General features: G+C 39.0%; 1 protein-coding gene across 6 annotated transcripts in view; it reads left to right on the top strand.

The window, feature by feature from the left end:
* The window catches only part of mvb12b.S (multivesicular body subunit 12B S homeolog), an 82,328-nt gene that overhangs the window by 20,658 nt on the left and 35,308 nt on the right, over positions 1 to 26,362 (top strand). For all 6 annotated transcript variants that reach the window (XM_018232836.2, XM_018232837.2, XM_018232838.2 and 3 more), the window contains 5 exons: positions 510 to 632; positions 12,257 to 12,364; positions 13,457 to 13,553; positions 14,362 to 14,491; positions 16,242 to 16,370. In XM_018232836.2, the coding sequence (XP_018088325.1) occupies positions 510 to 632; positions 12,257 to 12,364; positions 13,457 to 13,553; positions 14,362 to 14,491; positions 16,242 to 16,370 (587 nt within the window). The remainder of the gene's footprint in view (positions 1 to 509; positions 633 to 12,256; positions 12,365 to 13,456; positions 13,554 to 14,361; positions 14,492 to 16,241; positions 16,371 to 26,362) is intronic.

Genomic DNA, 26,362 nt, shown 5'->3' with positions numbered 1-26,362 from the left:
ATTTTATTCACAATTAGAATGGTATATTATTTAGGAAAAAATGTGAACGTCTAAAAAGTCCTGACCAGAAAACTTGAATCGAATTTGAACGGAGTTTTCCTCCGGGAAAAAAAAAACCTCTACTTGGGTGCGTCAATTTTTTTTTTACATTGACGTGCAACATTTTTTTTTCTCCCATTTGAGTCTATGGGACGTCATTTTCGAATGGAAACTTGGCAAAATTTTGGCTCATAACTACTATTAACATCTTTAAATAGTTAAAGGGACCTCTGCCATTGACTTCTACATGAACTCGGCAGGTTTTAGATGGAGAATAGTTGAATTAGAACTGTTTCCAGGGCCAGGTATGATAACTCACATTCGAATACAAATTAGAGTTGGTGGTCTTAAATTCTAATTTGTGAGTTTTGACCAAAAAAAAAAAGAAAAAAAGAAAGAGAAAATGTGGCTGTGATACCTTAAATGCTTCTATTTTTTAATATTTCCATTTATGTCTCTGCTTCCTGCAGGATCACCCTAATATGCCTGAAGTGCGGGATCTTTCTGACGCACTGACAGATTTGTCAATGGATCCCATCACTGGCGTCGGGGTAGTGGCATCTCGGAATCGAGCACCCACAGGGTATGATGTGGTAAGTTCAGAGATGATTTAAGGCATCACATTCTAATTTGTTGCCTTAATATACAGGGCGGTAAACAGTCCAATTGATAAATTTTCAGGCAGGCTTTGGTCTTCTATTGGCTTTTTATTGTGGTTTTTAAAATGATACCTTCAGCCTTCCTGACCGCTCCATATGGCATTCATCAGATATCATGGGTCAAGCCCCAATATCTTTGGTTATTGTTGATAATCATCTACCTACATGATAAAAATTAAACTGCCCTGATTAAACTACAAGTAAGTGTTTATTTTTTATTATTTTATTTTATACAATATCCATTCTACCACAAGGAAAAAAGGTAACTTTAAAGGGGACCCGTCACCCAAAAAAATTATTCCAAATCCTATTTTATCACATTAGTCAAGCAAAATTAACTTTAATTACATGATATAAATTATTTGAATCTTGTTTCCTTCAGTCTGGGAATTCAAAATGAAAGCAAGCAGGCAGCAGCCATTTTGTGGACACTGCTTTTAACGAAAGCCTTGCATCATCTCAGAATCTTGTTTGTGCACCAGAATGGGGGACCCGATGTCCATTCCCATGCCCTGCTTACACAATTAAATGGTAAAGGGAATGGGGGAATGTGTGGAGAGCAGTGACATCTAGGAAGTGCTGAATGGAAAGTGAAAGTAATTGTCTGCCCCGCCTCTATGCCAATGGCATAGAGGAGGGGCAGACAATATTTGATTGACAGCTGAGATTTTTAAATGAGCTTACAACAGCTATGCATGCTTTAATAAAAAATAGAAATTGGATTTCATGTTTAATTTGAAAAGGACTTTTATTACACAGATTTTTGTGTTTAGGTGACAGGTCCACTTTAAGTGGATATTTTTTCACTTGGTAGAATTTGACAACTGCAGAATAATTCTGTGATTTGAGATTCAAGTTTTTGTCTAACAGTTTATCAGCATTATGCGGGGCCGGTTCGGCTAACCCTGCCCCCCCCCCCACATGCGTGCGTACCATAACGCGCACGTACACCATAACACAGGGGAGGGCAACAAAGGGGAAAGAAAAGTGTAAGGGGAGGGTAAGGACAGCCAGACAGGCGGGGAGGCAGGGACAGGCTTGTGGTATAGAGATTCCAATTATGGAAAGATCCCATATCAAGAAAACTCCAGGTCCTGAGCATTCTGGATAACAGGTCCCTGTCAATACCATAACTTTCACAAGTATTCCCATTGAGTGTGGTACTATGGTGCACCAGCTCTGGACATATATATATATTTATAAATAAAAACCAATCACCAAAGGAAATGCCTGGGTGCTGGTTATATTCAATTATACAAACATCAAAAATGAAACTGCACTCCAAAGACTTTGTATGTATGTATGTATGTATATATATATATATATATATATATATATATATATATATATATATATATATATATATATATATATATATATATATATATATATGTGTGTGTGTAAACAAAGTCCGGTCTTCAGAGTGCGGTCCTGGTGGCACACTGTATCTCATAGATTACCCGGGTGCACGGTAAAAAATATTCATATACTGTTCAAATGATTTTGGCCACCCCCAAAGAGATATTACATCAATACTTAGTTGAGCCTCCTTTTGCAAATGTAACAGCCTCTAAATGCCTCCTATAGTCTTTGATGAGTGTCTGGATGGAGGTATTTTTGACCATTCGTTCATACAAAATCTCTTTAGTTCAGTTAAACTTGATGGCTACTAAGCATGGACAGCCTGCTTCAAATAATCCCATAGATTTTCCATGATATTCAAGTCGGGGGACTGTGACGTCCATTCCAGAATATTGTACTTCTCCATATGCACAGATGCCTTTGTAGATTTCAAAGTGTGTTTAGGGTCATTGTCTTGTTGGAATATCCATCCCCTGCATAACTTCAACTTTGTGACTGATGCTTGAACATTATCCTGAAGAATTTGTTGATCTTGGGCTGAATTCATCTGACCCTCAACTCAAACAAGGGCCCCAGTTGATGAACTAGCCCCACAGCATGATGGAACCACCACCAAATTTGACAGCAGGTAGCAGGTGTTTTTCTTGGAATGTGGTGTTCTTCTTTCACCACGCAAAGCACTTTTTGTTATGACCAAATAACTAAATTTTTGCCTCATCAGTCCAATGCACTTTGTTCCAAAATTACTGTGGCTTATCTAAATGAGCTTTTGCATACAACAAGCGAATCTGTTTGTGGTGTGAGTGCAGAAAGGGCTTCTTTCTCATCACCCTGCCATACAGATGTTCTTTGTGCAAATTGTGCTGAATTCTAGAATGATGTACAGATGCGCCATCTGCAGCAAGATGTTCTTGCAGGTCTTTGGAGGTGATCTTTGGGTTGTCTGTAACCATTCTCACAATCCTCCGCATATGCTGCTTTTGTATTTTTCTTGGTCTGCCAGACCTGGCTTTTACAGCAATTGTGCCTGTTGCCTTCGATTTCCTGATTACATACTTTACAGTTGAAACTGATCGCTTAAACCTCTGAGATAGCTTTTTGTAGCCTTCCCCTAAACCATGATACTGAGCAATCTTTGTTTTCAGATCTTTTGAGAGTTGCTTTGAGGATCCCATACTGTCACTCTTCAGAGGAGAGTCAAACAGAAGCACAACTTGCAATTGGCCACCTTAAATACCCTTTCTCATGATTGGACACACCTGCCTATAAAGTTCAAGGCTTAACAAGCTAATTCAACCAATTTGGTGTTGCCAGTTATCTGTATTGAGCCGTTACATGCATTCAAATTAGCAAAATTACAGCCAGTTTTTCACATTTGATTTAATTTTATACAACTGAATACTGCTTCACTAAAAATCTTTGTTCAGAAAACACTCCAGTACGCAGATGTTCCTGGGAAATAAATGACATACTACTGTTATCTTTTTTGCTGAAAGTGGAGTAAATTATTATGCTGAGAGGGGTTCCCAAACTTTTTCATATGACTGTATATATAAAGTATTAAGTACAGGTATGGGATCCGTTATTTGGAAACCAATTATCCAGAAAGCTCTGAATTAAGGAATAGTTGTCTCCCATAGACTCCATTTGATCCAATAATCCACATATTTTAAAATGATTTCCTTTTTCTCTGTAATGATAAAAAATAAAACCTTGTACTTGATCCAAAGTAAGAGATAATTAATCCTCATTGGAAGCAAAACCAGCCTGTTGGGTTTATTTAATGTTTGACTATTTTTTTAGTAGACTTAAGGGATGAAGATCCAAATTATGGAAAGATCAGGAAAACCCGCGGTCCTCAGCATTCTGTTCCTTACCTGTACCTTTATCAGTATTTATTTTATTGTCAAAATCTAAATACATATCTACGTGCCACAGTGACTTGAAGTATTCTCGGAAATCGTTCATTGATATTTCATTCCTCTAGTCAGGCAGTCCCATGATCTTATCTATTGTTGGATCAGCCTTGTCCAGCCTACTGTATAGTCTGTAAATAAACCTGGTCTATCTAAAAACATTTCATTTAACCATGAATGAGCATGCTTCTGAAGTACCATAGCTGGACATTTTGAAAAACTACTTGTTGCTCATTTATGAAAAAATCAGTTGATGTAGATGCAACAAACTAAATTAAAATAAAAATCTTGCTTACTGTGCTAATGGCATATTTGGTTTTGGCAACGCAGTGAATAAAAACCTTAAGTATGCCAAACCCAAATGACAATGATATTGAAAATCCCTAGAGTAACACCAAATCCAGAGAGCTCTTATTTCTAAGCACATAATAATGTTCAGTCCTATCAGTAGCCTATGGCAGAATGGTAATTCAAAATACAACTTATGAAACAACATGCAACAATCTGAACAATAGTTAGGGGTGTTTCAGGGGCTGCTCCCATTCCATGCTTAGAAATTAGCGTTGAAGTGGGTCAAAGGGGGGCCGCATCGTTATTGCAATGAGAATAGCGCTCTCTGTACTAGCGGAATTTGTCTCTTAAAGTTACAAGAGGCGGCTTTTTGCCGCTCGTTTCCGCCTGAGGCAAGGCTCTCACCTTGCCTCATGGCAGCAGCGAACTTGACAATTATATTAAATACCTTGTCTCAGACTTACTGTATGTCACTGTGTGCACAGGGTGAAATTCAACCTCAAAATGCAACCACATGTGAAATCCACCCCATTTGTTCAGTCACCGGTGGGTCCAGGCAGGCCTGGATTTGTGGCGAGGCCACAAAAGCCGTTCTTAGGGTGGCAAGTTGGTAGGGGCGGCATGCCGTCCAGCTGCTTGCTGAGGTGCACTGCGGATCTGCAGGTCCCCAGTGCTCCGGTGCGCCTGCTCTGGCTAGAGCGGTGCAGGTGGTGGGTGCTAGGACCGCACGGCCTAGGGGGTGCCTGCCGCTGAAATTCGGCCCTGGGTCCAGGGTCGATTCTGGGGCTGCTGCAGCGCTTAAAACGTCAGCCTCAGAGCAGGTCAAAGGGGGGCCACATCGCTAGTGCAATGAGGGCTCTTTGCACTAGCTGAGCAGAATTTCCGGCTTAAAACTTGGAAATTCAAACTTGGAAGTTACAAGAGGCACCTTTTTACCACCCCTTGTAACTGGCTGCTCACTGCCGCCGAGGCAAGGTTCTCACTTTGTTAGTACTGGGCATCTCTGGCACTTACTCAGTTTCTCCAAACAAGACAGAAAGCAGCTGGTAAATATATATTTATGAGGACAATTTGGACTCTGGTACTGCTTGTCCTGTTGACAAAGACCAGATTTTAAATGGCTTTGTGAATTTTAGAATTGTTTCTGCTACAGAGTGGTTGGCTTTTGTGGTCCTCCCTCTACCACCTTACCAGGATACATTGTGAGCGACAACCACATGTTGGAGAGCCTTGCTTAGGAAGTCATTAGTTTGTGTTATTTACAGGTATGGGACCCGTTATCCAGAATGCTTGGGACCTGAGGCTTTCCGGATAAACTTTGCGTAATTTGAATCTTCATACCTTAAGTCTATTAGAAAATCATGTAAACATTAAACCCAATAGGCTGGTTTTGCTTCCAATAAGAATTAATTATATCTTAGTTTGTATCATGTACAAATAAAAAATGTATTATTTCATTATAATTGGGTCTATGAGAGACGGCCGTTCTGTAATTCGGAGCTTTCTGGATAATAGGTTTCCGAATAACTGAACCCATACCTGTACTGTAAATTAGAAGTATGTATTTTATCTGTATTAACTAGTACAGGTATGGGATCCGTTATCCGGGAAACTCGTTATCTAGAATGCTCTGAATTACAGACAGGCCGTCTCCCATAGGAGCAAATTCACTAACCTGCGGAGTTGCGCTAGCGCAGGCTTCGCCACACTTCGCCAGGCGAAGTTTCACCAGAGCACGGCTAATTCACTAAAATCCGAAGTTGCGTTCAGGGAGGCGAACGGTAGCGAAGTTGCGCTAGTGTTAATTCGTCAAGGAAAGCGAAGTTACGCTAGCGATGCCTAATTTGCATACGGCGCCAAGTTAAAGTACAATGGACGTATATGTAGCAGCAAATACATTATACTACACAAGCCTGGGAAAGCTTCATAAAATATAGTTGTTATTCTGCCCTATACATGTATAGTTTAGGTGCCATATGTTAGGAAATGTAGGGGGGAAGGAGGGTACCCCCAAAAAAATTACGATCTTTTTCAGCCTATCACCCTTAAAAAAGGAAAAGACGCCAGCGTTTTTTGGGACTTAGAAAAAATTGCATCTTTTTTTGAAGCAATCCGTATGTACTCTATTGCACTTCGTCTGGTCTGAGGCGGAGAAGGCAAGTCTGGCGCAAGAGGTAATGTTCAGTAAAATCAAGTTAGTGAATTAGTGTAGTTACGTCCCTTCGCCAATCGCCATAGCGCAACTTCGTCTGGCGTACTAGCGAAGTAGCGCTAGAGTAGGTCCACTCCGCTAGCGAATTTATGCCAGCACCCGTTAGTAAATCGGCGAACGAAATTATGTCACGCTGGCGAATTTGCGCTGGCGTTAGGCGCTTCGCGCTATACTGAATTTGCCCCATTGATGCCATTTTATCCAAATAATCTAACATTATAAAAAAAGATTTCCTTTTTCTTTGTAATAATAAAACAGTACCTTGTACTTGATCCCAACTAAGATATAATTAATCCTTATTGAAAGCAAAACCAGCCTATTGAGTTTATTTTATGCTTACATGATTTTCTAGTAGATATGAAGATCCAAATTACACAAAGATCCATTATCCGGAAAACCCCAGGTCCTGAGCATTTTGGATTACGGGTCCCATACCTGTATTTGTTTATAATTTGTATTTTCGATGTGTTCATCCCAATGTTATGCAGTGTTGGTGAATTTGTTGTTTGGTGAATTTGTTGGTTCTTAATAATAATAATAATAATAATAATAACAACAATGCAAAGCTGTACACTAAATAGTTCTCCCCAATGATCAATGAATTGGCTCCGCCACCCCACTCTTTCCTGTCTTGCACACTATCTTTCTTTTATAATTCCTGCCACTTCTTGCTGTTTTTCAGCCTAGTGTTCTGTTGCTATGTTTCCTCTCGCAACTGGTAAACCGAGTCCCTTGACTTTTTCTTTTCCCATTGTTGATAACATCCATTCATAGCCATTAATCTCCTGCCCTTGGAGGATTGGCTACAAAAATAAATATTCCACACTTAATCCTGCAAAATTGTACTTCACTGATGCCTTGCCATTCTTAAATCGTTAATCATTCACCTTATAGAATGACAACTATGTCATTCAGCGCGAAAAAAATAGTGATTTTCCTCTGGTCTGCTTCACTGTTAAGGTGGCCATACACGGGCAGATTAAAGCTGCTGATTTGACAGTTTATCTGACATTGTATGGGGGCTTCTGACGGGTTTGATTTTTCTGGCAATTGAGAACCTCATTGGCTATTTGATGTGGTCCTTGTCCCGTCGGCGCCCAGTCTCTTCGTTGTAATCCGAACGTTCGGCTTTAGGGCTGAACGTTCCGATTACGTGATATCGGGGGAAAGGTCAAAACGCCAAACGAGTGAATCTTAATGTGTATGGGCTTCTTCCGATTATTCTTCCTTTGAATATCTGTTAATGGTCTGAATGTTTGGAGCAGGTTCATACTTTATCTGCAGCATATCAGTTTCAAATATAGTTATCTGCTAACTGGCTGTTATTACACTATACCAGACAGGGCATTATCATTACCTGTCATATTCCACAGGACAACTTGTTCTTGGATTATGCAAAATCCACTTCAGAAAGTAGTTCTTCCTTCCACTTATTATACTTTAGACATAAATCACCAAGCATAATTTTCCAGCATGGTATGCTCAATGTCTTCAAATCTTTGCAGCTTGTCAACTTGAGATGTGTAGACATTATGAATTCTTTGTGTATGTTATTGTTTCAATTGTCCAGAGTTGTTAGCCAGGATTGTACTTCACCAGCCTATGTAAAATAAAGCAATAGAATTCTTAATGAATCAGATGAAATTTGAGTGTAGTATTGGCCAGACCAGGGATCACTTTGACGTAGTTGGCCATCTTAAATATATTGAACTATATCGACAAACAATCCCTGTTTTGTTTAAAGGGTAAGGCATTTTTAGTAACTTAAGGCAAAACATTTCTCAATGTCCTTAATATATTGATAATGGGTTGAGTGCAGAGGACCTTTTGTATTTGTCTGAGTGAAGTTTGTGGTCACAGCCTCACTGCACCCCTGCTTAATGGTTTAAAAATGATTGGTGAGCACAACTTTCCCTTGTTTGTTATACTTTACCAGCCTAGCCAGCAAAATACAATTCTTGGTTCACAACTGTTATTACAAAATTACTGGTTAATCTGTAATATCCTCTAGTTCTGCCCCTGGCCTACCTGCTTCAGACCTGAACCACCACAATTCCAGCTCCATTTTCTCTGGTCCAATCCATCTAGAATCTGCCATTCTAACCCACTTGTCTACATCATCATCATCCTGCACCTATACATATCTTGGCCAATTTTATTGTTTTTAAAAGGTGGTAACCCTTTCTTTGTCTATCACGCACACAATTTTAATGAGGTGCCAGTTAACCTGCCTTATGGTTGCCACCTGGTTTTGACCCGGACCGCCAGGTTTTTTGAAGGGCTGCCTGGGTCAAAACCTACCTGGCTGGTTTTCCAAATTAGGAAAACTATTCAGGATTCCCTATGATTGACAGCCCCGTTATGTCACGTCCCCGCCGCCTGCCCATAGTCAGATCAGGCAAAAGGTTGCAACCCTAACCTGCCTGCATGTTTTTAAGGTTGTTCATGGTGGACTGCCACCTGTTTAATTTTACGTAGCTGTTTATATCTTTAATTATAAAGCACTACTGCCTATGCAGCTCTGTACATTTTTAAAATACAGTAATAAAGGTATGAGACCTATTATCCAGAATGCTTGGGACCTGGGGCTTTCTGGATAACATGTATTTCTGTAATTTGGATGTTCATACCTTGAGGCTGGAACTACATGATGCATCTTCTTGAGATCTGAGGCGCTGAGAGGAAGCACTTGCCAGGAGACGCATACGGTGAATATAAGGTAACTAATAGAAACGTCGGACCTTGTCACTGCATCCATCCATCCGAAACGACACGACTGTCGGATGAAGACACAACGTGCATCGTTCGCATACGACAGTCGTGTCATGTCGGATGCACGCAACGACAAGGTCGGACATTTCCTTATTTTCGTCACTCCTGTCTCGTTGCATCCATTTCCTCTCATTGCGTTGGTTCGGACCAAGCTGCGCCATGTGTTTCAGCCTTATGTCTACTAGAAAAACCTGTAAACATTAAATAAACCCATTAGGCTGGGTTTGCTTCCAAGAAAGATTAATTATATCTTAGTTTGAATGAAGTACCAACTACTGTTTTATTATTACAGGGAAAAAAGCAAGAAGTTTTAAATATTTGGATTATTTGGATATAATGGAGTCTATAGGAGAAGGCCTTTCCGTAATTCGGAGCTTTCTGGATAACGGGTTTCCAGATAAGGGATCCCATACTTGTTCACATAACAAAAACTGTGATAAAAAAACAAAACAGGCAACCAATACAAGCAGTAAATAAGACACTGCCTAGAATAGCTTACATCTATTGCAAATTATGGTCTTATTTTAAAAGTGTTTTTTCCTAGAGACACACCAAATCTGTCATTTTTGGATTCAGCAAATAACGAATCTACAAAAGATTCCATTGAATTTATGAAAAAAAATAAGTATTGCAGGACACATTTTTGCAGTAGCCAATATGACTTCATAGTACATTTTGAGTTAAAGGAACAGTCACACCAAAAAAATCTAAGTGTTTTAAAGGAAAGACAATATAATGTAGTGTTGCCCTGAACAGGTAAAACTGGTGTGTTTGCTTTAGAAATAACAGCTGCTTTGTAGCCATGGGGGCAGTCATTAAAAGCTAAAAAAAAAAAAAAAAAAAAAGGGTAAAAGGCACAGGATACAATGGGATTCTTCAGAACTTCTCTGTTATCTGCTGTGTATCCTGCCCCATGGCTATACAGCAGCTTGTTTAAATAAATCATTGTAGAGTTGCTGAAGCAAGCACACCAATTTTAAGGTTAGTCCACACGAGGAGATTCTCCTGGCGACTAATTGCCTCTTCTTCTGGGCGACAATCTCCCCGAACTGCCTCTGTGTGTCTTCCCATCTGATATAATGAAAAGTCGCCCGCGCTAAAGCACACACGGCGCTTAGTTTTCAGAAGTCACCCGAAGTTTCCTCGTGAGGCAACTTCGTGCGACTTCGGAAAATGAAGCACCACGTGTGCATTAGCGCAGGTGACTTTTCATTATAGCGGGTGGGAAGACACGCGGAGGCAGTTCAGGTAGATTGTCGCACAGATGAAGAGGCGGTTAGTCGCCAGGCGACTAAATCTCCCCGAATCGCCTCATGTGGACTAACCCTTACCAGTTCAGGGCAACAGTACATTATATTGTATTTGCTTTAAAACACTTTCATGTTTTGTTGTTACTGTTCTTTTAATGACTGAGCCATTCCTGAGTGTGAGACCAGTCTTTGGAATGAATACAAATGTTGTCTAAAGCCACTTTCCAAACCAAAACCAATTTACTGCTTGTTAAAAGTTTAAGTCTCTCTTGGGGAATCGCGGGTTGTTTTCTGAGGTTTCAAACACTGTTTTGACTGTTTTGCAAAGTACATGAAATTATGAAAGTGTATCACTTGCTAAACAAGTTGGGCAATTGCTGGACCTCCAGGGATTCGGCTGCATGGTCAACATTTTTTTTCCAGCTGTAGGAATAATACATTTTTTGTGTAAAATTTTTTCCATATTCCAGAAAGCTTCAAAGTACAGAAAGGCTGTCTCCCACAGACTCCATATATATCAAAACAATCCATTTTTTTTACAAACTATTTCCCTTTTCTCAGTAATAATAAAACAGTACCCTGTACTTGATCCAAACTAAGATATAATTAATCCTTATTTGACACAGAACCAGTATATTGAGTTTATTTAATGTTTATATGATTTTCTAGTAGATTTAAGGTATGAAGATCCAAGTTACGGAAAGATCTGTTATCCAGAAAGGCCCAGAACCTGAGCATTCTGGATAACAACAACAGTGTTTGTAGAATCTTACTGCACTTTGTAGAATCTTACCTGCACTTTAGGAGAGAAATGCTTTCTGGCAGGCTGCTGTTTTTCCATCTCAATGTAACTGAATGTGTCTCAGTGGGACATGGGTTTTTACTATTGAGTGCTGTTCTTATATCTACCAGGCAGATGTTATCTGGTTACCTTCCCATTGTTCTGTTGTTAGGCTGCTGGGGGGGGTGATATCACTCCAACTTTCAGTACAGCAGTAAAGAGTGACTGAAGTTTATCAGAGCACAAGTTACATGACTTGGGGTAGCTGGGAAATTGACAATATGTCTAGCCCCATGTCAGATTTCAAAATTGAATATAAAAAAATCTGTTTGCTCTTTTGAGTAATGGATTTCAGTGCAGAATTCTGCTGGAGCAGCACTATTAACTGATTCATTTTGAAAAAATTTTTTTTCCCATGACAGTATCCCTTTAATGTCCTTCTGTGTTAAGATATGCTCAGGCTGGGAATTATTATAGGACATAAGCTTTTAAAGGGGATGCGGCACCAGCTTCAGATGCACTGGATGTTGCTTCCTTCTGGTATATTAGAGGGTCTGCTAATAACCTTCTGCGAGGTCTGCGAAAAAACTTCAGCATAAATATCTCCCTTAAAGGAGCAGTAACACCAAAAAATAACTGTTTTAAAGTAATTAAAATATAATGTACAGTTGCCCTGCATTGGTAAAAGTTATATGTTGATTTAGAAAGACAACTATAGTTTATATCAACAGGCTGCTGTGTAGCCATAGGGCAGCCATTTAGGCTTAAAAAGAACAGGCATAGAGAATACAATAGTATTGTGCGTACTGAATCTGCAGGCCTGGGTCAAGGGCGACAAGTTTAGGGGCAACATGCGGTCCACCCGCATAGAAAGGGGCACTGCAGAGGCACCACTGCTAACCTTCTCTGCAAAAAAAAAAAACTTTTTTACACTTCCTGTTGTTTGTATGTTCATTGCTTTCTTGTCCTGGCAGATCTCTCAAACAACAGATGGCCTGGATGCTGACTTGTGGAAAGATGGCCTTTTTAAATCCAAAGTGACAAGATACCTCTGCTTCACCAGGGTCTTCTCCCGAGAGAATGTGAGTTCCGCTGAGTGATGTAAAGGAAACATCTTCTCACCTCTGGTCACAAACGATGCCTATTTTAACTGGTACAAATTATTTTTCAGGCCCCCAAAATGTTTAGAGATTGGCCTGTTTTACCATTTATTGAAACTGTATGTGAATTAGGGCCTCGTGGTGCCTCTATACCTCCAGGGCCCCCCTACAGCCACGGGGTCTGTTTCCTTTATAGTTACGCCCCTGAGTGAACTTCTAGGAATGATATAGTTAATAAAAGGCAAAATTATTAAATAATTTGGCATTTAGCAATTCTTACAGAAAGGTGCAAAGAAACAACAGAAGTGTCGAAACACAGACAATACGTGTAATGTACGTCACATTGCTGTTGAACAGTACAGTCAGGATGATTATAGGGGAATATAAGAGTAAAATTCAAACTAGAGCAAGACAAGAAAGGGGAGGCAATTTTGTTTAAAAAAAAAAAAAAGAAAAAAAAAAGGTTGAAAGTCTTTTCTTTTCCTAATTATTTTGTGTGAAGACATCAAGGCTAATGCCACATGGAGCTGGTCTCGGCCTGTGGAAACCATTAACTTTCTTCTTTCCTGCACCCTGCATAGAGGTGTGGGCTCTATTAGCCCACACCTTTGACAACTGGCGTAACTAGATATTACTGGGCCCCACAGCAGATTATATTTCAGGCCCCCAGGTTGACCATTTTTACCAAAATGTATTTAAATTATATATGAATTAAGACCTCATGGGGCCCCTTATACCTCCTGGGCACCCCTGCAGCTGCAGGGTCTGCTTCCTCTATGCTTACGCCCCCTGTTTGGTTGGGGAAAAATGTTTTGTCAATAGGTTCCATTTAAGTAAATATGCCCTTATGGATATGGTTAAACAATTTTAAATGAGGAAAAGCAAATCTAATTACCGTAGTAAAAAGAAAAATAATAAAATCTGTAAGAATAAAGCTTTTTCGAATTTTCTGGAATCGGACTTCATTGTTGCCTACTATGTGCCCAACCACTTACCTCACTGGGTCCCTGTGCATTTCATAGATGCGCTTTTAATCAGCATTAGTCTAAAGTTTTGCTGTCTTGTTCTTTCCAGAGCCATTTGGGAAATGTGTTGGTAGACATGAAACTGATCGACATAAAAGACACATTACCCGTTGGCTTCATTCCCATTCAGGAGACAGTGGACACACGTGAGTTATGAAATGGGTCTTTGTGTTTGGATCATGGCTTATATCATCCAGGGAGGCTGTATGTGGTCCTTCTCGTAGCTGCCTATAATCAGGGGTATTATTTCCTTTGGGGAAAGAATCTGGTTTTGCCCCATACCAAACATTTTTGGTGGAATGTAATATTAATTGCTAATGCAAAATTGTTCACAATTAGTTAGCAATGCGAATAAATGTTTACAAAATGAACAATTTTGCCTTTGTGAACACTTTGCCCCTCACAGGACAGTAGGATAGCGATTGGGAATATTATAGTTTGCGATAGTGTGCAGTGGATATAATAAAACTTCATAATGAAAAGTTGTTCCAAAATTTTACACCACCTTCAGGCAGATGTTAAAGGTTTGCAATGCATAAATGAGATTTGCAATGCAGTAAAAGCTTAATGAAGAATATTATATTGCGACATGCAAATTTTTTTTGCAAATTTGTTCTCTTTGGGAATTTTCCCCCTTTGACAATTGTTGCTAGCCAGATACAAGTGAATGTATTGTTTGTATATGCCCAGTAACAGAACTGGTAGTTCTCAGGCAGGCTGTGCACCCAGACCCCCCACTCCCCATCTGGATGCAATTTTCTTAGGGGATTTGCTTCAGTGCAACCTTCCTGTGGGCCCTGGTGCAATCGCACCTGCCGCACCCCTGATAGTTACGTCCCTCTTTCTGCTAGTATGATGTAAGCCTTTCATGCCATGCTGTGTGACCATGATAGCACTGAAACATATTCATTAACAGTTTAACTAACATTGTGCTGGTGCTTTTTACCCCTGCAGAAGAAGTCTCATTTAGGAAAAAACGTCTCTGTATTAAGTTTATCCCGCGGGATTCCACAGAAGCTGCCATTTGTGATATCCGGATTCTGAGCCGTTCCAAGCAGGCCCCACCTCAGTATACTTTTATAGGGTGAGTATATAATGGGGGCATTGCCATTTAAGCAAGTGCATGGAGGTTTTGTTTCACCTGCTCTGCTAATGTATTGGTGCTTCGTATGTACTGTAGGTAAAGCGATGCTGGCACATTCTAAAGTTCAAAAAGGATGGGGTCATGCAAATGTTTATGGTTCTTGTGTTATGTTAACCCCCAAGGTTAAAGGGGTTGTTCATCTTTCAATTAACTTTTAGTATTATGTAGAGTGATTTTCTGAGGCCATTTGCAATTGCATTTCGTTTTTTATTTGCATTTTTTGAGTTATTTAGCTTTTTATTCAGCAGCTCTCCATGTAGCAGTTAAAATTAAATACAAAAGGGGATTGTGGGAGCACTCACATTGCTAAGTAGAAATGTATATAAGTATAAGGGAAGTGCTACTGACATAACCAAATGGGTCAGTGCACATTCCCTGGGACCCTGTCTAAGTAATTTAGTAGATATGCAAATGCATGTGTTCACAAAGACAGGGGTTTTTAGTTACAAAGTTCAAAGGGAATGTGCACTGACCCATTGGACTATGTCAGTAGCACTTCCCTTATACTTATATACATTTCTACTTAGCAATGTGAGTGCTCCCACAACCCCCCTTTTGTAGCAGTTAAAATTACCCTAGCAACCATGCACTGATTGAATTAGAGACTGGAATATGAATAGGAGAGGCCTGAATAGAAAGAGGAGTAATAAAAAGTAGCAATAACAATACATTTGTATCCTTACAGAGCATTTGTTTTTAGATGGGGCCAGTAACCCCTATTTGAAAGCGGAAAGAGTTAGAAGGCGGCAAATCATTCAAAAACTATAAAAAATTTACAAAAAAAAAAGTAAATAATGAAGACCATTTAAAACTTTATATAACTGCTCACTCAAAAATACTAAAAATTAACTGAAAGGTGAACCACCCCTTTAATTGTGAAGTAGTATTCGTATCCATATTTTTACAGAATTAATAAGACCAAAATAATGGACTGGAATTATAGAAGTGTATCTTTACTGGTTTATCTGGGCTCAGGTAACTTTGTTCAGCTGCTTCAGGCCAAAAAGGTAATATTTACACTTTCCACTGTTTCACTTTGCAAGTCAAACACTATTGTTCATTTTTGTATAGAAACGCTCCTCTTTGTTCGAGGAGTGTTGAACTTAGGGCTCTCCAGCTATTGGAAACTACAACTCCCCATCATTCAGCATCAGCTTTTTTTGTGTGTTTGACGTTCACAGCTAAAACCAGTACTGGTGCTAGATACCTTATCCAGAAACTTGTGTTCAGAAAGCTCCGAAATTTTATTCAAAGTTTAAAAAATCATTTCCTTTTACTCTATAATAAAACAGGATTGTGTACTTGTTTAATTGGTATCAGAACAATCCTAATGGGTTTTATCTAATGCCAAACCAAAAGACCCCTTATCAGGAAAACGCCAGATCCTGAGCATTCAGGATTACTGGTCCCTGAGTATTTGGGATAACAGGTCCCATACCTTTACTCTAATCTTTATCAGGGTTATCTGCCTCTTATCTATTTAACTTTCTGCCATATAGGACAATTCTTAGGTAACATGACATGACCATTTATGTTTTTTGGGTTTCTTTGGTGTTTTCCTTATACAAAAAAACAGCATAGCTAATAAACTGTTTGTATGTTAGGGACCTATACATTGATTACAGTGCAATTTTGTAGCACCTGTACCTGTTTTTTATTTATTTTATATATATGTTTTCTTTTCTTGTAGAGAGCTGAACAGTATGGGAATATGGTACAGAATGGGAAGAGTCCCTCGGGCCCCTGATTCACCTGAACCATCTACGCCGTCCTCTCCTTCAGCAATTGTTACCTCTGCATCTGTGCCAAATCTCCCACGGTAAGTTTACTGGTTGGTTTACAAGAAACTTTACCATTACCCAAGGGAATAGCAGGTATTATCTTACAAAGAAATTTAGCAATTGTCTTATGACCACAAGAAGTGCTCAATGGACAGGAGCACCTAGTAAGGACCTGTGCCTCTCAGCACCCTCCCACCTACCTGCACCAGCTCCATCTGATCATACGCTCGCAGTTGCAAAGTAACACAACTCAAACATTTTTGCAGGGGGGCCTAAGTAATGCCACTGATGGTGCTGACAAATAACATAGCTCTTTTACAGAAATTATACAGCTATGGAACCTGTTATCCAGAATGTTTGGGACCTGGGGTGTTCCAGATAATGGATATTTCCATAATTTGGATCTTCATACCTTAAGTCTACTAGAAAATCATTTAAACGTTAATAATGAGCTGTTTTTACTTCCAGTAAAGATTGATTATATCAAAGTTTGGACCAAGTACAAGCTACTGTTTTATTATTACAGAGAAAAAAGAAATAATTTGGGGGGGATTTTTGGATTACATGTTTATACTACAAAAAAGCCATGAATATCCTGTAAATTAAATCCTTATAAACAGCTCTTAATGATGTCATTAGTTAAAAACAGAGTTTAGTGATGTCATTTTGTCACAAGACTCACTAAAACTTGTGTATTATAATAAAGTACCTCTTGTTGGAAAATATGAGGATATTAGAAGTAACCTTGGACTTTCATGTCCTGTATAAAAGCACTAGGCATTTGGCCTTGTTCTCTTATATGGTCACAAAAATCCTCGATGACTTATCTTTAATACCCTTATATTTTATAATAAGGTGTACCTTATTTACTATATAAAGTGGGAAAATTTATAGCTTTCTGGGTAATTGATTTCCGGATAACAGTTGCCGTAGGCTTACAAGGTCCTATCGCATGAACACACACTAATGGTCAGTTTAACTAGGAGCTGTAGATTGTGCTCAGCCTTGAACTAGAAACATAGAACACAGTTTTGGCTGTCAGGTACTTGAATGTCAGCACTGTAGATTCTGATGTCTATAAGTGGTTACAGAAGTGTGGTTATAACACATATTTTCTTTGCATTGCAAGCTTGTATATTAGTCACATATAAACCATAATATACTCCCTTCTTGCATAGACAGATGAATAAGCCATCTTTATGGATCAGTTTAGAAACAATTGTGTAGTCTATAAGAAAGGCCTGCTGCTCTCCACTGGATTAAATTGCCATATGTTTTTTATTCTCCTTGTTCTTTTTCTGTACAAATAACCAAAGGTTCTTTTCCGAACTTGTGTCTCTGCAGTTTATGGCTTTGTAGGGTAATTGAATGTTTTGTTTTACTCGGCAAAAAAAAAAAAACGTCCAAATAAAATGTATTGTAATCTGGTTGAGTTAAAACGTACTGTGTTCTCTGGAATAATTGAAAGTTCTATTAATGGCTTACAGTAAAAGCCAGCTGTCTGTCTGCAGATGTATGACCGAGCTCCCTTTGCTTGTAATGAGTGGCCGGTTTCCCTGACAAGATGTTTATGTCTCTCCCAAACTTATCATGGTTTTATGGCCTGTGTGTGAGAGAGATGTTCTCTGCCACTTATCATGTTTGAGCAGTCATTGTGAGCAAGGAATATTTACTATAGAAATGTAGCGAGGTTTTGGTGAGGAAATGAATTCTGTGTGCATGGTGGTCTCTGTTTCAATATATAGTATGCACTGGAGCCTCTTTCTTGTATACTGTGTTTGTAGAACTCAGAAGTCTTTTCCTGAATTTAGTATCACCTTAAAAGGAAATTTTCTTTTATGAACAAAACGGTAAATTACCGCATTTCTTTCTGTCAGAATTCCTAAAACATAGAGATATTAAACCCCACTGGTCCAATGCAGATGCTGTATCAAAAATAAAAAAGGTTACTTGGCTGAACTAGTCCGTACCACTAAGAACATTTCTTAAAGAACTAAAGCGAAGTAGCTAGAAATGCTGTACATTATGTTTTGGGCTTCTGTACAGCCCAAGGCAACCACAGCCTTTAGCAGAGAAGATCTGTGTCTCCAAAGATGCCCTAGTAGCTCCCCATCTTCTTATCTGCTGATTCACTGCACATGCTCAGTGCTGTAGTTATCTGCAGGCCTGGCCAAAATCTGGCCAATTAAGTAGGGACTTACAAGGTCCTATTGTATGAACTCACATTAATGGTCAGTTTAATTAGGAGCTGTAGATTGTGCTCAGCATGCCCGGCCAATACCCACGGAACCGGCGGGTCTTGTTGGTTCGGGCCAACCTTGGCACACCACTTGTGGGTTGCTGGTGGATTTGGGTTGAGCTTTTCCGCCTGCTCTCCCATGACACTGCGACTTCCTGGTTTTATAGGTGCGTGCCTGCCCCTTTTGTGACATTATTGGCGGGCGACACAGGTCTATAAATGGAGAGTGGAAGCCAGATGCAGGCACAGTGAAGCACATTTTTACAATGCATTTTAATAGTTCTCACCAAGCATTGCAATAAATATATACTGCCACAAAGATTGTGTCACGTGTCAAATGATACAGGGGGAAGGAGGTCCCTGTGCCATAGAGCTTATAATTTATTTGCTGTGCAGTTTGCCTCTCCCCTTGGCCGACACTGCCTTGTGCTCAGTGGTGTAACTAGATATTACTGGGCCTCACGGCAAAAACATTTTAGAGCCCCCCAAAATATCTAGAGGTTACACATTTTACAAATGTATAATAAAAAAATTAATTAGGGCTGCATGTGGCCCCCTATACCCCCCCTGGAGCCGGAGGGTCTGCTTCCTCTGTAGTTACACCCCTGCTTGTGCTGATGACCACAATAAATTATCCGTTTTACCATTGTGTATTAATATTCCTTTTTGGAAGGGTATCAAATGCTGCCATGTAGAACTAGACAACCTTTTAAGTGGTTAATGCATTTGCTTGTTTCAACCTTTCTGCTCAGTGCTTAATTTGATGAAGTTTGTTCTAATTACAGACACGGAGGGGTTGTTTGTGTCGGCACAGGTTTCAGAAATGATGATTAATTGGAAAGACTGTGAATGAATGTGAATGGAGACGTGTCCCATAATATTTCCTAGTTGATAAAAGGGCCATGTGAGGGTGCCTTGGGGAAGAGTGTGTAAAATTCTGTTATTTGATTTGCCATATGTTCCTGTGCTGTTCACAGCAGAGATGGCTCTGGATCCAGGATTAAATGTACTAAACAGTAATGCTTTGTCCTGTAATTGAAATAATGAAAAATATACTGCCCCCCCTCCAAAAAAAATAGCCTTCTATTTTCTGTACTAGTTAGAGTTGACGTCAAATAGTCCCCGAATAGCTTTCTTTGCTTCTTGGCCAAGTTTTAAATTGTCAGATTAAAGGGGCTGTTCATCTTTGAGTTAAAGAAGAACGAAAGGTAATGATAACCCCCTAGCATCCAAGGTAGTTCTTCTTGAGTAGTAACAGTAACCATATTGCTCACCATATTGCCTCTATAATTCGGCCCGATTACAGCCGGATCTTTGAGTGACGTCAGACAGCTTTTAGACTCTGGTTCTATTAGCGGCACATTTTCTACAGAGTGGCAGCAGGAACGCTGAAATAACTAAACACTGTAATAAATAAGGGTGCCTTTGCAGTAATACTTCTTTTTTTAAGGTTTCATTCTCCTTTAACTTTTAGTATATTGTAGAGAGGGATAGTCTGCGATAATTTGAAATGGTTTTCATTTTTTATTATTTGTGGTTTTTGCGTTATTTAGCTTTTTATTCAGCAGCTCTCCAGTTTACAATTTCAGCAGTCTGGTTGCTAGGGTCCAAATTACCCTAGCAAGTAGAAGTAAAGAGCAAATAATTTAAAAAAATATAGAAAAATGAATAATAAAGACCAATTGAAAAGTTGCTTAGAATAGGCCATTCTATAAAATACTGAAAGTTAACTGAAAGGTGAATGACACCTTAACTGCTTAATTTGAAGCTACTTGGGTTAGAACATACCCGCATACCGACAGTCTATAACTGTGGCTGGCCTGGGTTTTTCTGGATAATGGGTCTTTCAGTAATTTGAAACTTCATGTCTTAAGACTACTAGAAAATCATGTAAACATTTAACAAACCCAATTTTAGACTGTAAATCGGGTAGGTGCTAATTTCATTATAGCATTTAAAAGAAAATGCCAAATAAATCCTTTCCTACATTAAAACCCACAATCCACATAATTGCCATTTCTTATTTACACACTTCATACTATTAATTGCCACTGTTCATTATGGCTAACCAAGTGCTTTGGCCCATTCACATTGTACAATTTCCATTCTATCAGATACAGGGTCCTTGTAGTTGGCTGTACTTTTTTATTATTTGTAGTTATTTAGCTTTTTATTCCGCAGCTCTCCAGTTTGCCGTTTCTTCAGTGTGGTTGCTAGGGTCTAAATTACCCTATCGACCATGCATTTTAATAAGAGACTGGAATATGATTAGGAGTAAGGACTGAACAGAAAGAGAAGTAATAAAAAGTAGCAATAACAATACATTTGTAGCCTTACAGAGCATGTGGTTTTTTTTAGATGGGGTCGGTGACCCATTTGAAAGCTGGAAAAAGTCAGAAGAAGAAAAAGGCGAGTAATTGAAACTATAAAAAAAAAAATGACAACCAACTGAAAAGTTGCTTAGAATGAGCCATTCTATAACATACTAATAGTTAACTTAAAGGTGAACCAACCCTTAAAAGGGGTGTTTTGAAGGAATCACAATAATAATTTTTCTTTTTGCCCTACACTGGTAAAACTGGTGTATTTGTTTCAGAAACACAACTATAGTTTTATATAAATCAGCTGCTGTGTAGCCATGGGGGCAGCCATTCAAGCACAGGATACACAGTAGATAACCGATAAGTTCTGAAGAATCCCATTGTATACGTGCCTTTTCTCCTTTATTAACTTGTATGGCTGCCCCCATGGCTAAACAGCAGCTTGTTTATATAAACTATAGTAGCGTTTCTGAAGCAAACACATCTGTTTTACCAGTGCAACACAACAGTACATTATATAGTGAATAAAGTACCCCCACTTGTAAAATATAAGGATATTATAAGTTATCGAGGAGTTTCATGACCAAATAAAAACACGAGGCCGAAGGCCGAGTGTTTTTATACAGGTCATGGAACTCCAAGGTAACTTCTAATATCCTCATATTTTTGCAACTGGGGGTTCTTTATTTATTATAATACACAAGTTTCAGTGAGTAATGTAACAGAAATGACATCAGAACTCACCGTTTATAAGGATATAATTTACAAGATATTCATGGCTTTTGTGCATTATACTGTCATTAGGGATGCACCGAATCCAGGATTCGGTTCGGGACTCGGCCAGGATTCGGCCTTTTTCAGCATGATTCGGATTCGGGCGAATCCTTGTGCCCGGCTGAATGCAAATTAGGGGCGGGGAGGAAAACCACGTGACTTTTTGTCACAAAACAATCCACCCAAAATAGTGGATTCCATGAATCCCTAATTGTCATTCCTTTAAAACACTTCTATGGTGTTACTGTTCCTTTAAGCACAGCTGTAGGGGAATTTAATCTGCAAGCGTGAACTGGCACTGATTCATTTACATGACAACTCTGTCTGACTGTGATTGGGTAGGCAGAGCAGCAATTTGAGTTTAAACTCAGTGCCCTCCTGAGCCTCCAGTTACTATATTGTACCAGACATAACATGTACGCTTGCTCTAAATACTGCTGGTATTTTAATCATGGAGTTTCTGTCAACATGGCTGCTAACCAAAAAATACCAAGTCTGTTTTGTTAATTTTTCTCCATTTTAATAAAGGTAAAAGGGTTGCAAGCCAATGACCAAAGTCTAAGCCTGATTGACCCCGCAGGTCAGGTCCAAAGTCACAGAGGAATGTGTCTTTGTGAGATGCCACATGGAATCATTCTAACTATGGACTAGAATGAACACATAACTGTAATAAGCCAAAAATGCTTTTCTCATTTTGAATTTGAATCTAATTAGATGTCCTCATTTGACACGTATCCTTGTCAGATTTGAGATCTGAAAAAACACACACTTTCCTTTTTCTCTTTACATTAGGAAAATAGAGTGAAAAACAGATGTAATCCAGCAGTTCGATCTGTTTATTTTCTCCACAGGAGTCTGTGTGTGCAGGCAGCCTCCATGTACACTGGTGTGTTCAGGGTTGGACTGGGCCAGTGGGACACCGGGAAAAAACCTGATGCTGCTCTGTATTTGGCATTCATATATACAGGTATGGGACCTGTTATCCAGAATGCTCGAGATCTGGGGTTTTCCGGATAACAAATCTTTCTGTAATTTGGATCTTCATTCCTTAAGTCTATTAGAAAATCATGTAAACATTAAATAAAACCAATAGGCTGGTTCTGCTTCCAATAAGGATTACTTATATCTTGGTTTGGATTATGAACATGGTACTGTTTAATTACTACACGGAAAAAGGAAATACTTTTTTAAAATTTGGGTTATTTGAATCCAATGGAGCTCTCTGGATAACAGGTTTCTGGATCCCATACCTGTACTGAACCTGTACTTATTATAACAGGTACTATACATTTAAGCAAGTAATTTACAGGATGAAAGTTTCCATATGTCACAATATTTACTGGACATAACTTTCCTATGATTGTTGTCTGTCAATGAATTAACAACAATTTGGATAGGTTGGGGAGAATTCCTTTGCTTTACTTGACAAATAGTTTGATATCTTCTTTCTCCATTTAGATGCTATTGCGTTGTGTTTCCTGTATATAGTTTTCTCTTGTGAGTTAACAAAAGCCACTCTGCTGAGCGTGATTACTCAACATTACTTGATTTGTTTTCTTTTCCTTTGCAATCATCTAGGGCAAATATTAACATTAACCCTTTAAGTGCCAGCAGAATTTCACATTTTGGATACGCGAAATGCCAGCCGTTTTTGAAACATTTTGTGCTCTCTCACTTTAGGGGCATTTTCTGAGGGGAAACCTATAGTTTACCTAGGAAAACTATACATTGTTTTTTTCGGTAGAAACTGAGCTTTCTAAATCTGCCTGAGTTTTCATGTATTTCCACCTGTGCAAAAAAATTTATAGTGCTAAATACCAAAAAAAAATGAAAAATTACCATTTTTCATCGTATATCAATTTATACAGAAAAATATTTCATTTTAGGGATGAAAATCCAACTGATTTGGAAAGCCTTATGTCTCTCGAACGTGCCAATACCAGATATGTATAGTTTTAGGGAGATTTAGGATTTCTGTACAGCAAAAACTCCCGGCAGTATATTACCGAATTTTGAAAGCACTAAGGCAGAAAACAGCATGCTTTAGATTCCAAGGCAAAAAATCCTGAAACCGTAGGTTTACCCCAGAAAACCATACATTTTTGAAAAGTACACATTCTGCCGATTACAAAATGGGTAACTATGTCTCTCTACTCCCAACTACCAAACATAAAAGCTTGTCTGAAAATAGCGGTTTTTCAAAAAAAAAATTCAAAATTCTGAAAAATCATTTCAAAGGTTTTATTTTGCTGCTCCGCATATCCCAAACTATATTAGGTACCAAGAAAAAGCACCTGAAATATGATTGCCAGGGGTCCACTGAACAGTTTGATACCCATTATGCATAGGTTTACCAAAGTATCTGGCATTTAGAGACACCAATATGAAGTTAGCACATCCAAATTGATCAGGACTTTACTTCAGCTACTGAGAAATCAACACATTGACTGCATTTTTTGTGGGGTAAAAACACAGAAATATATGTTTACCCCCCAAACCCATATATTTTTGGAAAGTACACATTCTACTGAATCTAAAATGGGTACCCATGCCTTTCTGCTCCAAACTACTGAGTCGCAACGCTTTCCCAAAATTGTCGGTTTTGGTGAAATATCTGAAAATTGCCTCAAACCTTCAACTTCCCAGCACCATATCGCCCATGTATCATTACGTACTAAGAAAAAGCACCCTAAATATGATTGCCAGGGTTCCTCTGAACATTTTGGTGGTCATTGTTCATAAGTTTACCAAAGTATCTGGCATTTAGAGGCCCCAAAATGAAGTTAGCGGCATACAAACAGTCCCGTGGGTAACTTCAGCTAATGAAAGATCAACACATTGACTGCATTTTTGTGGGGTAAAAACACAGAAATATATGTTTACCCCCCAAAACCCATATATTTTTGGAAAGTACACATTCTACCGAATCTAAAATGGGTACCCATGCCTTTCTGCTCCAAACTACTGAGTCGCAAGGCTTTCCCAAAATTGTCGGTTTTGGTGAAATATCTGAAAATTGCCTCAAAGCTTCAACTTCCCAGCACCATATCACCCATGTATCGTTACGCACCAAAAAAAAGCACCCTAAATATGATTGCCAGGGTTCCTCCAAACAATTTGGTGGCCATTGTTCATAGGTTTACCAAAGTATCTGGCATTTAGAGGCCTCAAAATGAAGTTAGCGCATACAAATAGTCCTGTGGGTAACTTCATCTAATGAAAAATCAACACATTGACTGCATTTTTGTGGGGTAAAAACACAGAAATATATGTTTACCCCCCAAACCCATATATTTTTGGAAAGTACACATTCTACTGAATCTAAAATGGGTACCCATGCCTTTCTGCTCCAAACTACTGAGTCGCAAGGCTTTCCCAAAGTTGTCGGTTTTGGTGAAATATCTGAAAATTGCCTCAAAGCTTCAACTTCCCAGCACCATATCACCCATGTGTCATTACGTACTAAGAAAAAGCACCCTAAATATGATTGCCAGGGTTCCTCTGAACATTTTGGTGGCCATTGTTCATAAGTTTACCAAAGTGTCTGGCATTTAGAGGCCCCAAAATGAAGTTAGCGCATACAAACAGTCCCGTGGGTAACTTCATCAAATGAAAAATCAACACATTGACTGCATTTTTGTGGGGTAAAAACACAGAAATATATGTTTACCCCCCAAACCCATATATTTTTGAAAAGTACACATTCTACTGAATCTAAAATGGGTACCCATGCCTTTCTGCTCCAAACTACTGAGTCGCAAGGCTTTGCCACAATTGTCGGTTTTGGTGAAATATCTGAAAATTGCCTCAAAGCTTCAACTTCCCAGTACCATATCACCCATGTGTCATTACGTACTAAGAAAAAGCACCCTAAATATGATTGCCAGGGTTCCTCTGAACATTTTGGTGGCCATTGTTCATAAGTTTACCAAAGTATCTGGCATTTAGAGGCCCCAAAATGAAGTTAGCGCATACAAACAGTCCCGTGGGTAACTTCAGCTAATGAAAAATCAACACATTGACTGCATTTTTGTGGGGTAAAAACACAGAAATATATGTTTACCCCCCAAAACCCATATATTTTTGGAAAGTACACATTCTACAGAATCTAAAATGGGTACCCATGCCTTTCTGCTCCAAACTACTGAGTCGCAAGGCTTTCCCACAATTGTCGGTTTTGGTGAAATATCTGAAAATTGCCTCAAAGCTTCAACTTCTCAGCACCATATCACCCATGTATCGTTATGCACCAAGAAAAAGCACCCTAAATATGATTGCCAGGGTTCCTCTGAACAGTTTGGTGGCCATTGTTCATAGGTTTACCAAAGTATCTGGCATTTAGAGGCCCCAAAATGAAGTTAGCGCATACAAATAGTCCTGTGGGTAACTTCAGCTAATGAAAGATCAACACATTGACTGCATTTTTGTGGGGTAAAAACACAGAAATATATGTTTACCCCCCAAACCCATACATTTTTGGAAAGTACACATTCTACAGAATCTAAAATGGGTACCCATGCCTTATTGCTCCAAACTACCGAGTCGCAAGGCTTTCCCAAAGTTGCCGGTTTTGGTGAAATATCTGAAAATTGCCTCAAAGCTTCAACTTCCCAGCACCATATCACCCATGTGTCATTACGTACTAAGAAAAAGCACCCTAAATATGATTGCCAGAGTTCCTCTGAACATTTTGGTG

Source organism: Xenopus laevis, chromosome 8S (assembly GCF_017654675.1).
Source record: "Xenopus laevis strain J_2021 chromosome 8S, Xenopus_laevis_v10.1, whole genome shotgun sequence".
In the NCBI taxonomy this organism is placed as follows: Eukaryota; Metazoa; Chordata; class Amphibia; order Anura; family Pipidae; genus Xenopus; species Xenopus laevis.
Note: the sequence above shows the minus strand (reverse complement) of the source record. Positions and strands in the feature narration are given on the sequence as shown.